The 13,186-nt window shown below is 47.0% G+C and overlaps 1 protein-coding gene across 1 annotated transcript; it reads left to right on the forward strand.

The window, feature by feature from the left end:
- The first annotated feature begins 937 nt into the window (after positions 1 to 937).
- On the forward strand, positions 938 to 12,155 carry LOC135813664 (uncharacterized). The gene is made up of 3 exons (XM_065326713.1): positions 938 to 1,551; positions 8,780 to 11,319; positions 11,642 to 12,155. Exons 1-3 carry the CDS (start codon positions 1,200 to 1,202, stop codon positions 12,056 to 12,058), a joined length of 3,309 nt encoding a protein of 1,102 aa, XP_065182785.1. The 5' UTR covers positions 938 to 1,199; the 3' UTR covers positions 12,059 to 12,155.
- Positions 12,156 to 13,186: the final 1,031 nt, after the last annotated feature.

The raw sequence follows: 13,186 nt of genomic DNA on the forward strand, positions 1-13,186 counted from the left end.
AGCACCAATATTATTACTACATCATACATGACTGTACTACTAACGTAAGTCGTTAGTCGTTAGTAGTACACTCGGACGTCTCTTATCCGGGCACCTTGGGACCGGGCACTGCCCGTATCCCAGATTTGCCCGTATCTCAGAATAACTCATCTAGCATGTATGATATCATTTTTTGAAGAGGTTTATTTGGCACGTATTGCACATGTTGAGGATACAAAAGGAACCCATTGATAAAAATGTGGGGATTACGTAGGTTGGCAGTGAAACATAAGCACTTCCACATACGGAAAAAAGTTCAAAAAACCCAAATTCGATGCATTTGTGCTATAGGAACTCAAGCTGAAGGTGCCCGGTAGAGAGACGTGCCCGTATCTGAGGCGTCCGGATAAGAGGCGTTTGAGTGTACTAGTAGTAGACCTGCTCAGTACTAGTAGTCCTGTTGTGGACATGGAAATCCGGTTGCACGTCTAGCGGCCCCAGGGTACTGACAATGCAGCCGTGGATAAGCGGTACACACATGCATTAATTTATGCGCTGCAGCGCGCTAGCGCATAGCTAGTCGCATCGGCCCGGATCAACATGTGCCCTGCACGCAGCGTTCTGTACGCGCTGAGCATGATGAGGGTGCCGGCCCCGGTCAATCGACTGGATTTCCATGTCCACGACAGTCAGTACATGATGTAGTACTAGTACTAGTACTAGTAGGTCCAGTTGTACTAAAAATTCACGGCGTCCGTGTCTACTCGGTGTAGATCTGCCGGCACTCGCACAGATGCCGATGACAGATCCATCCGCAAAGACCTTGCCGCTTGCGGACCGCACTGACTGAGCTAGCCGGTATCAAACGTTTCAAAGCCATCTTCATGTAGATCTACAAGACTACATCATGATCTGCCGCCACGAAACTAACTTTTATGCTACACGTCGATCGCAAGAGTTTGCAGTGCAGTGCAGTGCTGATCATGGTGATTTACGGGTTGCTCTTGCTCAGACATTTTCGGTCAGCGTAGCGAGCCATTCCGCATTCGATCGATCTGGATTCCGGGAATCTCTGGTGGCCAGGTGATCAATTAATAGTTGGGACATTATTTCGTAAGCTTCGAGGTCGTGGCAAGCAGTTCTGGAAGAGGAAGACAAGAGTGATTGGTTCAAGCTGTGGCCCTGTGGGCAGGCTTTGTGCTCCGCCTCTGCATGGCACAATGCCGGACAGTGTGAAATACAACATCAAGTACTTATTTGCAAATTTGGATGCGTCCACAATCTTGGAAGATCTACTGGAGAGTGATGTTCTGGACGAAGAGGAATATATTGGCGCACCTGCCAAGGAGGACAAGTTCAAGCTGGCAGAGTATGTGGTGAGGCTGATGCTGAAGAAAACGGACGAACAGGTGGAGACGCTCCTGAATCTGATTCAACGCAGCCAGCCTCATGTAGCGGAACATGTCGCCAGTACCATGGCGAAGCGCCGCGGTGCAACTGCCAGTGGGGATACTGACCATCCGGCGAAGCCAATGTCGGCAGACTGTGAGTCAACACGTGGCTCGTCCTCCGGTAAGTGTTTACATAGAAGATGATCCATACTGTTTTGCAAACATAGCGACTCACTGTCGGTAATCATCTAGTTTAGGGACCATCGCAAAAGTTCGCAGAAGCCCCCGAAACGAAGACCGTGAGTTTCGGGCCTGACCCCCCTCCCTCCCCCCTCAAACGAAACGACAGTCACAATATGGGCTTCATTATTTCACTTGGATGCTGCACACATAATAATTATTATAATAACTACACAGCAGGGGTTCATAAACCCTATGAACCCCTGCTAGTACTAGTACTACTACTAGTAATAGCAAGAGTCCATAATTCATAAACCACGCGTTTTATGGACTCTTGGTACTAGACTACACACAGTGTACAGGCAGCCAGCTACGCGACTACGCCGGCTGTGATGGCATGCTAAAGTTGCATGAATGGACTACGCGTCCTGGCCTGACAAGCGATCTACGCCGGCTGTTATGGTAATCTATATCAGCTCCTACATGTCGTCAATACTTTTTTGAATTGAAGCCCGGTTTGCGATTTTCGACACGACTCCCTCCCCCCCAAACGTATGCTCTTCGTTTCAGGGGCTTCTGCGAACTTTTGCGATGGTCCCTTAGGGTCCCAAATTATTTCGCACTTTCCCAGTGTTCTGTGTACTTTCTATGTACTTTCTGTGTACGTGAGAGCGTGTCAACCCCAGAAATTTGCAAATCGAGATCAAAAACACAGTAGCTGTTGATATGGATTTTTTTCATCAGAACCGATCAGACAGGGCCTGTGTTGTACTGTACTGCTGATGAATGCTGCGGAGCAGGGAGCCGAAGGTGTTTCGTTCCTCTCGAACTCTTTGACTCCACACGAAGTCGCAGAGGTAGGTTGGAAACAACTCGCGAGACGTGCCAAAGTTGCGTTTGAGCTGGCGCTTCGCACGCATCCACATATTCTCGACATTGTTGGTATGGATGCTTCGATCATCCGGATCAACAAAGTGGTCACATGAACACGCACACGCAGTCACGCACTGCACCTAATACCACTCGGCTACGCATTACAATTACCACAAAGTCAAAGGAACCAACTCTAAGGACACAAAACTTCGAAACACACTCAACCACGCTCTCAAGTACACAGAAAGTACACAGAACACTGGGAAAGTGCGAAATAATTTGGGACCCTAAACTAGATGATTACCTCACTGTGAGTGCTTTCGATTATGCCCGCGAATCGATTCATGAATCCGTTCCGTTCATGTATCCGTTCGATTATGCTCGCGAATGGATTCATGAATCCGTTCATGAATCCGTTCGATTATGCCCGCGAATCGATTCATGAATCCGTCCATGAAACATCACCCCATGGGAATAGGGTGAATGGATTCCGAATCGATTGAAAATCTGGAATCGATTCCGAATCCATTCACCCTATTCACATGGGGTGATGTAAATAGCGCTAGTTGAGATTCGAGGGCATAATCAAACGCACTCGCTGTTTCAGACAAATAGAGTAGATCTAGTGTATGACAATATCCTATGTTCTGTACACTGTCAAGGAACGTATTACAACCTGATCTTCACTGCATCTGCACACGGGTGTGTCTACCAGCAAACCCTTTCCACACAGTAGCCAACACGAAATCATATCCATAATCAGTATGTGCAGACGGCAGTGAGGGATTGCTTGTCCCTTCAAAAATATCTCTACATCAACGTGATCCGGTTAATGAAAGTGTACACAGGCACTTAGCTAACAATAAAGGCGTGAGGTCATGTACATGTATAACAGTTGGTGAACACATTCAACAGCATGGTGTACCGTATGCGGGTGTAGAGCGGTATTAGCTTCACGCCCCATTGCGTTGTGGTGCAGAAAGGGTGGTGGGCAAAGTCTGTGGCGAGTTCTTAGCTTCTGTTCACGTCGCTCTGATCCGCAAATATGTATATGCATGTAGCCAGTAGCTGCTGCAGCAATCACCTTGAACACCAGCCTAGAGCAACGTGGGTCACATCAGTTATCACACAATGCAGTTGCACGTGCTGCCTCTCAGTTGGTTGTTCCTATGGCAACATCCTTGAGACGTGGAAGGCATAATAATACCACCTGGTACAGGTAACATCTACATGAACAGTAACCAGTATAGCGTTGTGTTTTTACCTTGACCGTATACAGCTAGACAGTACACAGACTGTATACTGCTTTATCATTCTCTTGGTATTGACTCCCGTTGATTTTCATGATACCTAAGCAGTCAAATATTTCTGCATATTTCACTCCTTAGGGCTATATTGACTGCTTATAATTGACTGCTTAGGGGTTGCTCAGTTGAACGGTACCTAGTAGTGCAGCATTGTCACTGCATGAGTAGGTGGTGGTGCAACGGTTGTGCAATCATAAAACCGGGATTCATGAGGTTATCGTTCTGGAATTTGAAATACGGACTGTTTGTCGTGATAAATCTAATATTGACTTCGTACTTGGTCAGTATAGGAAATAAAAACCTCGTAAAAGACCTCGGCTTCGCCTCGGTCTTTTCCTCGGCTTTTTGTTTCCTATATTGACCAAGTACTCAGTCCATATTAGATACGTACAGTACAACGACCATTATACTGTTACAGAGTACAACACGGACCGCATGAGCGTAAAGAATTTTAATAGAAAGGAAAGGTGTATGCGTTCACAGTACACACTGCACTGGTACGGCGACTGGTGTATGTATCACTGCGGGATCGTGTTTGATTGGGAATAGGAACCGCACACTGTTCAGCAAGCCTCCTCAGACCAAGACCATACAACTTAGAGTACAGAACACTCCAGGTTCTGAGATTTTATTCTGTTCACGATCTTCTATAATATGAAGAGGTGCTTTCTTTGGAAATATCCACACAACCACTATCTACTAAAAGGATGTACAGCTCAGGTCTGCTCTCCATATAATGTAATCCCTGGGACCTCGCAAAAATTATGTTATTTCGAGAGTTATGTTATGTAGAAAACCGTGTGTAAAATACAAAATGTACCTCAAAGTGAAGGGTACCACAAGGCGGGTTCAACCGTGCAAACATACGCACACTGTACCACCATCGACGTCAAATGCCATCATTGCCGCAGAATATATGCACAATAGGACTAAACTGGCTAGCTACGGCTACAGCTTGATTGTACTGCGCACGAGAATCTACGCTGTATCGAGAATGCACACGTCGGGGACCTCGCCGTAGGGTGTGTTATGCCGAGGTCTACGTTATGCAGGACTAAACTGGACTAAACTGCCTAGCTACAGATACCGCTTGACCGTACCGTGCACGTGAAGTGTACGCTTCTCGTTGGCTGAGAATTCGAAAGAAACGAGAAGCAATGTTCTCTCGAACTTCGAATATTTGCGAAGCTTGTTTTTTGCTATCTGTATTATTTTTGTTGTGGCACGCAGTGCAGATTGACGTCACTGTAGTGACGTAATCGTTGTTGAGCGAGCGCTGTGAAACAGCGCTTGCGCAAAAATATTGTCCTTTTTGTCTTGCTCATCAAGGGTGCAGTCCGTTTGGTGCACAGCTGAGAAGTTTTCTTTTTTGCAATTATTATAATTTGTGGTAACTTATTTTTGCAATAATGCCGAGAGGTCGTCGTGCGGAAGCTGCCCGGGAGACAGCTGAAACCTCCTCGCAGGACGAGGTAGAGTTGAGGATGCGTCTCCTGGAACGCCAAGTGATTCGGCTGGAGGAGAGGAAGCGCCGCCGGTTGGCCTCCTCTTCCTCATCTTCGTCCAGTTCGTCGAGCTCGTCCTCAGAGTCTCCGGAGAGGAGATCTTTTTGTCTTGCAATGTAGCTGGCCGCAGCCGACCCTGCACTGTGGTTTTGCTGTTGCAAATGTGAGGTGTGAGAGAGAATTTGCATTGTATCGAGAGGGCGCACGTCGGGGACCGCGCCGTAGCGTGTGTTATGTCGAGGTTTATAATATGTTATGTAGGATTACGTTGTGTAGAACAAAATTTGTATGGGAGTGATGTTGTTTCGGCGCGGGATTTGATTTTTTACGTACTAGTGAGGTTTATGCACAAGTGAGAGTTGTTATATCGAGAGCAGACCTGTAGTAGAGAGCACTCTTCCAACATTGGGGAAAGTGTATCACGGTGCCAGTTCAACTGGGAATATTGAACAAAGGGAGTGCATCAGTGTCCCCGGCCGGATGACCAACAGCATTTGCCACAGTGACCAGAATACTACACGTGGTAAACATTTTGATTCTAGGCCGAGAGAGAGAGTTTCAAAAACTGTAATAGATTTTTGGTGGCCGGCTGATCGTCCCTAAGTGTTAGTTTAATAGTTATCCCAAGATCGTTCGCATACAGAGATGTGGATCTACTGGTCATTCCACTTAGGCATACCACAGACTCAAAGCACAGACACATCAGGGTGGCGGAGTACTCAGGTCTGGTATAGAAAGATTTGAGAAGCAAGAAGTAAAACTAAGAAAAAAACTACAAAGCCAAACCGGTGTCAAACAGACTATTTTGCTTGAGCGGTAGCGGAGCCCCTACAAACAAAGCCTATTAAAGCTACAGTAAAACCTGTCAAGGCGACCACTCGGATAAGGTGACCACCTGTCAAGGCGACTACTCGGATAAGGTGACCACTCGGATAAGGTGACCACCTGTCTCAGACGAACACTGCAGTGAGGACCAAGGAATGCTATTTCCAGTCAAATACCATTGGATGCGGAGACCACCTGGTTCCAGAGACCACGTTCTCTTGAGCGGTAGACAGGTTAAACAGGTTTCACTGTACTTCGAAGTGCATGTACTCAAATCTCAGCTCATACAAAACACTCACCAGCTACTAGCCAAGCTGATACAAAACACTCACCAGCTACTAGCCAAGCTGATACAAAACACTCACCAGCTACTAGCCAAGCTGATACAAAACACTCACCAGCTACTAGCCAAGCTGATACAAAACACTCACCAGCTCCTAGCCAAACTGATACAAAACACTCACCAGCTCCTAGCCAAGCTGATACAAAACACTCACCAGCTCCTAGCCAAGCTGATACAAAACACTCACCAGCTCCTAGCCAAGCTGGTACAAAACACTCACCAGCTACTAGCCAAGCTGATACAAAACACTCACCAGCTACTAGCCAAGCTGATACAAAACACTCACCAGCTACTAGCCAAGCTGATACAAAACACTCACCAGCTACTAGCCAAGCTGATACAAAACACTCACCAGCTCCTAGCCAAGCTGATACAAAACACTCACCAGCTACTAGCCAAGCTGATACAAAACACTCACCAGCTCCTAGCCAAGCTGATACAAAACACTCACCAGCTACTAGCCAAGCTGATACAAAACACTCACCAGCTCCTAGCCAAGCTGATACAAAACACTCACCAGCTACTAGCCAAGCTGATACAAAACACTCACCAGCTACTAGCCAAACTGATGCAAAACACTCACCAGCTACTAGCCAAGCTGATACAAAACACTCACCAGCTACTAGCCAAGCTGATACAAAACACTCACCAGCTACTAGCCAAGCTGATACAAAACACTCACCAGCTAGTAGCCAAGCTGATACAAAACACTCACCAGCTTCTGGCCAAACTGATACAAAACACTCACCAGCTCCTAGCCAAGCTGATACAAAACACTCACCAGCTCCTAGCCAAGCTGATACAAAACACTCACCAGCTACTAGCCAAGCTGATACAAAACACTCACCAGCTACTAGCCAAGCTGATACAAAACACTCACCAGCTACTGGCCAAACTGATACAAAACACTCACCAGCTCCTAGCCAAGCTGATACAAAACACTCACCAGCTCCTAGCCAAGCTGGTACAAAACACTCACCAGCTACTAGCCAAGCTGATACAAAACACTCACCAGCTCCTAGCCAAGCTGATACAAAACACTCACCAGCTACTAGCCAAGCTGGCAAACCTAACCTAGCTGAACTCCAAAGAGAGCACCGGGCTGGGAAGAGGAGGGTCGAGCATGCAGCAGCAAGCAGAGAAAGAATAGAGGCCAGCAGGATCGAGCAGCACATTGGGCTGCAGAAAGTAAATACAATAAAAGAAGCCAATCAAAAAGCCAATGAGACAACTGAGACTCAGATAGTGGTGAAGAGATCTGTGGTAATGAAGAGTACAGGCAACACATTGAAGAGCACCAGCAAGAGGTTGGCTTAGCCTAGTATAAGGTCACACATTTTTACTTCTATGTTTCTCGTCACCCGTGCGCATACGATTCAGGAGTCTGGAAGAATTAAAAAAGACTGTGCTGCACTGTGGGGATCAGCACATGCACATGTGCACCCTGGCCTGGTCTGCACGACACATGATGCGAGGTCAAAAGGTCGCTGCATGCAGTTTTTGTTGTGCAATCTAGCTGCACGTGCACAGCAGCTCCTAACATGTACTAGTTGGGGGTCATTATTTTTTCCCACCTCTGGCCACACCGTTCTTTTTCTATGTTTCGCGTCACCTTTCGATTAAATCTATGAGGGAGGGTGAAAAAAATAAAAAAGCCATCCAAAAAAACAGTGTACGTGCATTGCATTTGTGTGCAGTGGAGCTAAAAAAAGGCCCGGCACTGTTCATAATATATATTCATTCACACATGCACACATGCATACATGAGTGTAATTTCAATACAATGAATGTCGCAAAGTAAGTTCATTGCGCAATGAAATCTCTACTTATTGGTAATAACTGGCCAAACTCTATCAGCATTATCAGCATGCTTGTGGTCCAAACACAGGCGGCATGATGATTGCGTGACTTGCGGTCCAGCTTACACACACAGCTACATGTACATGCATGTGAGCTCAGTACAATCGTGCGACAAATAGAACAAAATTAATGATGCCAACATAATAGTTACGATGCAACAATCATGTACCTTTTTTTTTTTTTTGGAACTCCGACTGTCAAATACATGCGCGCAGGGGACGGTGTGGCCTCTCGCATACGATTTTTGACTTTCGGGTGACGAGAAACAGCAATAAAAGCGTGTGGCCAAATGTTCAAAAGGAAAGTAAAGAGAAGTTCACCAATGTTATGGAGATTGATGAGAAAGTTTGCTAGTGGCATGTGACAGTTTGGCTATACTGCACGTGATAGTGAATGTGCAGAGAGTACAAAAATGATGAGAGGTACATATAATATGTATACAGGGTCACGACAGATTTCTACTCGTACAGACTCTACGTTCACTGTAGTTCTGTTCTCTACTTGTTATCTTGGTAGATGCTACCATGACAACGGCTGGACAGCAGAAAACACAACAATCAGTCCACACAGAAGGAGATCGTGTAGCTGATCAACAACTGTCCTCCAGCAGTAGACATACAGCAACAGACAAAGAAGCAAGATCAGCTTTAGCAACAACCAGTGCAACTAGTATGGGTACAACAAGGAGTACTAGACTAACTACAGCTCAGGTTTCAAAAACATCATCACATTCAAGCAACTCATCTCTACCAGACCTGGACGAACACTTCACTGGCAGGGATCACATTGTTACAGAGATCAGTCGCAACATTCTCACAACAAAGTCCAAGTCATCATCTACACGGGTGCAGAGTCTTGCGGCACCAGCTGGTTTTGGGAAGACGTCCGTAGCCATTGCTGTGGGACATGTATGTCACAATGCTGGTTGTCGTGTGGAGTTCTTTGACTTACGCGGTGTAGCTGGTGTTGACGCTGTCCAGGCAATGATTCAAAACCGACTCGAAACAAACCCGGCTTCATCTGAAACTACTGGCAAGACACCAAAATCAACTGATGGCATGGATGATGATGGTAGCAAACAAAGCATGCTAGTTATTCTGGACAATGCCGAAGATACTATCCAGGCTGGTGCGGATAAGGATTTCCAACTACAAGATGTCATACAGCGACTACTACGACAACAACAAAACAGCGTACATGTTCTGCTGACAAGTCGTGTTTACTTTGACCTACACGCTGCCCAGTTTAAACTACAACAACACCGTCTTGATGGTCTGACAAAGGTTTGTGCTGTTGGTCTTCTCCGTGGTCTATGTGTTGAAGGTAGTGTGAGCATTGAAGATGCACAGAGGTTAGTGGATCATTGTGGAAATGTTCCACTTGCTGTACGCATTACAGCTGGTCTTCTACAAGGTGGTCGATTAACTCCAACCATGTTGCTGGCGGTGTTCAAGAAGATTGGTCTTGATGTGTTCAACGACGATGGTCTGAAACCGAATCATCGAATCCTGAAGCTGTTGACAATAGCATACAACACATTACAGCAGGATGACAAGGACTCATTCCATGCACTTGCTCAACTACGCTCCTCGTTCTCATCTGATTGCGCTTGTGTGATGGTGGGTTTGCCTGCAACTGATGCCAATGTGGTTCATCTTGTACGTTTTGATCCTTTGATCAAGATTTGTTTCCTGGATTACAATTCGTATTTGGATCGCTACTCGTTGCAGCCATTCATCGCCGAGTTTGGCCGTTACCAATGCCCTGAAGACAAGCAACACATGTACCAACGGCGAATGTGCAAGCATTTCCTTGGCTTTGTGAAGGAAGTTGATGACTGTAGAGGTTGTGGTGCAGAGAAAACAATGTATTGGAGTCACCAACTGCTTCAGGAAACCGTGAACATCGAGAATGCGTTGTCGGTTGTTGATCTGCTGTCTGATGATGAACTTCTTCCTTTCTCTAGATTAGCAACATGTATTGGTTTGTTTGCAGCTTTGTTTGGGAAATCAACAGGTGTTGCAGCGTTTGTTGAAAGGTTTCAAAGATTGGACAATGCACCGCTCTCCGTTCAAGTTCACGGTCTTTGTGCCTCGGTCCTGTGTAGGATTACCAGTGCATGCGAAGCAGCGGGTTCTGACACCAATTTTGACGATTTGGAGCTCAAAGCCCAAAAACTTCTTCAGAAATGCAAAAAGGAACCAACAGGAGAGCAATCACAGCTGCAGCTGATTTTGATCCAACTTTTATTGGAATCATGCAGAACAAACATATCTCTGACCATGGGCAGCATGGAAGGACAAGCTGAGCTCAGCCAGGAAACACTATCCCGTCTTCAGGTGGTGTACCAGCGTGTTACAACAACACTGGGAATGGGTCTTGCAACAGGTGTCACTGAATATGCCCTGAAATCCATTCAACTGTGTAGTTCCACTCTGCTAAACAAGGATATACCCAATGTACAGGTGGTAGAAGACCTTGCTGAGAGAGTACTCTCATCATACTTCCTATCACAGGATGGTGCAGTCCCTTCATGTGGTACAGTGTACTACGTTCTGGAACAGTACATTCTAGTGATCCTGGGCAAGGTCATGTCCGGTTCCTGTAGCAGTGAGTGGATTATTTCACCATCATTGATTACAACACTGAGTATACCACTGTGCGAATGGAAACATGTACCAACTGCTATCAGCCGCTTGGTCAATGTCAATGACGACTTAACCACTGTGTCTGCTTTTCGGATACAACAGTACCTGTACTCCATGGATGATGACACCGTGTCCACACTACTGTACATGTACGTGTGTTTTATCCGCAACAAGCAGTACATATCCTTGGTACTAAATGGAAGGGCACACACAACTCCATTGGGTCTCACTCTACCAGCACAGCATCCCTACAACATTGTGATGGACTATGTCAGGAGATGGTGTAATGGCTCAAATCCAGCAGATCACACAACAGCACTGATTAACAACTGTAGTCAGAACAAGGTACCTGATCTGGAAGTGATGCAGTCTTGTAAACTGACGGCTAGAGCACTGCTAACTTTCGAGGTAAGCTGGTAGTGCAGTGTTATCCTTACCCTAGTTTTCATCCACACCCCACACTCCATTCTGAAAGAACCCAGTGTACTGCAAACCAGTGTACTCAGTAATGATCTACGGTATAGTGTCTGTCTCACTGAACCTCATTACTTGCTGAACACACAGGAGAATGTGAAAACTTCTAAGACATGGTAACTATGGAAATGGAACGCGTTGCTTTCTGCTATATCAGCGTGATTAGTAATTATTGTGCGATATGTTGTCTATTTCGAGTGTACTGAATTCAGTTACGTTCTCTCTACACTGTTCTTTGTTGTGTGTTTTGCCGTAGAATTCTCTCTTTGCACATGCCGTTAGTTCCAAACTCTTCCCAGCACTGAGGTCAATGGTTAAGAATCTCAGTGTCTGCCTGCCAAGCAATTGTGCAACTGGTCTCTCAGTGTCTGGAATTGTGTACTTACCACCACTAAATGGAGACTATTCTCTACTATACTACTCTGTCCTTGCTGCCCTTCATCATCAATCCAAGAGAGGCCAAGTGAGCATTGATCACCACATTGCACTCCTGGAATGGTGTAAATGTCCAGCAGCATGTTTTGTCTGCTATGACCTGGACAACGTCACAGCATGTCCTCGTTGTGGCATGGCCTACCTGTGTGGCAAACATCGTCAAACTGGTGAACACCTAAGTGAACACAACCAACACTGTGCTATGCTGGCAGCACTCAGACATCGCATACTACAGTAAGTTAGAGTGTCAGTATCAACTGACATGACAGATTGTGAGTGCTGTGCGATGAACTGGTTTGTTAGTGCCTTGTTATCGTGAGAAAATTGCTGCTCAGTCTGCGTGTAAACATTTCTGTGTGGGGTGGGGGGGGGGGGATGTGTGTGTGTGTGCGCATATGTGCGTGCGTGCGTGCGTGTGTGTGTGTGCGTGTGGGGGGGGGGGTGGGGGAGGCTGGTGTGTGTGTGTGGGGGAGGGGAGTGTAGGGGGTCGGGGAGGTGGGGGTGGGGGGTGCGGGGAGGGGATGGTTAGAGGGGGGGGGGGGAACCTCTGATCACCCGTAATATCATCATACTGCATTTTCGAACCGCGTTCATCTTATGGGCGCTCGTATGAGTGTGTGTGAATGAGTGTGTGTGTGTATGTGTGTGTGTGTGTGTGTGTGTGTGTGTGTGTGTGTGTGTGTGTGTGTTGCGTGTGTGAGCTGCTGTTTGGCTCCCTCTTGCCGGCCCAACCTGCCTGTGGCCTTCGGAAGAGGTGCCGTGACGGCGTGGGAGCGGATGTTCGATACCCCAACCTGGGCGATGAGGCATGGTTTGACCTGGCACAGGAGCGCAGTGAATGGGAAGGGCGTACTAAAACGTTACTTCATCCGGACCACGCCCACTACCACCATGTGCGGTCCGTGGCCGGTCACGGTCAAAGAGTGGTATGGACCGAGATATGGGCAAAGAGGAGCGCAGCAAGCCGATCGCAGATCAGATTGGGAGCGGGACATTCCCGGCGTGTAAGAGATGGTTCAGGAGCGCCGGAGGCCTCGCTGTCCATTAGTGTTGACCCGACGACGATCGCTCCACGTGCCCAGTGGCAGGCCATTCATTTTCTGCGCCCAACTCGGTTTCGGCAGTACCGGTGCCGGCAAAGATTCACCTACCACTACCCTGCTGCCAGGCTTATTGCAGCGCATGTGGCAGGTGCTGCCGATCAAAGAGGGGTTTCCAACTCCACAGCTGCGCAAAGTATAACAGAACTCACGTTGGCCGCTAGCCTGCAGTGCGTGCTGCGTACCGTATTCAACCAACCTACCCCATGTCTGTCGGCCCCCGTAAGAGAGGACATGTGACCGTCTTACGACAATGTTCAAGACAG

The sequence above is a fragment of the Sycon ciliatum genome, chromosome 1 (assembly GCF_964019385.1).
Source record: "Sycon ciliatum chromosome 1, ocSycCili1.1, whole genome shotgun sequence".
NCBI classification, from domain to species: Eukaryota; Metazoa; Porifera; class Calcarea; order Leucosolenida; family Sycettidae; genus Sycon; species Sycon ciliatum.

Excerpts from the sequence above, each read along its gene's own strand:
- LOC135813664 (XM_065326713.1), top strand. The coding sequence starts at position 1,200 with ATGCCGGACAGTGTGAAATACAACATCAAGTACTTATTTGCAAATTTG. Across the intron at positions 1,552-8,779 it reads AACACGTGGCTCGTCCTCCG|ATGCTACCATGACAACGGCT; the intron begins GTAAGTGTTTAC and ends TTATCTTGGTAG. Across the intron at positions 11,320-11,641 it reads GAGCACTGCTAACTTTCGAG|AATTCTCTCTTTGCACATGC; the intron begins GTAAGCTGGTAG and ends GTTTTGCCGTAG.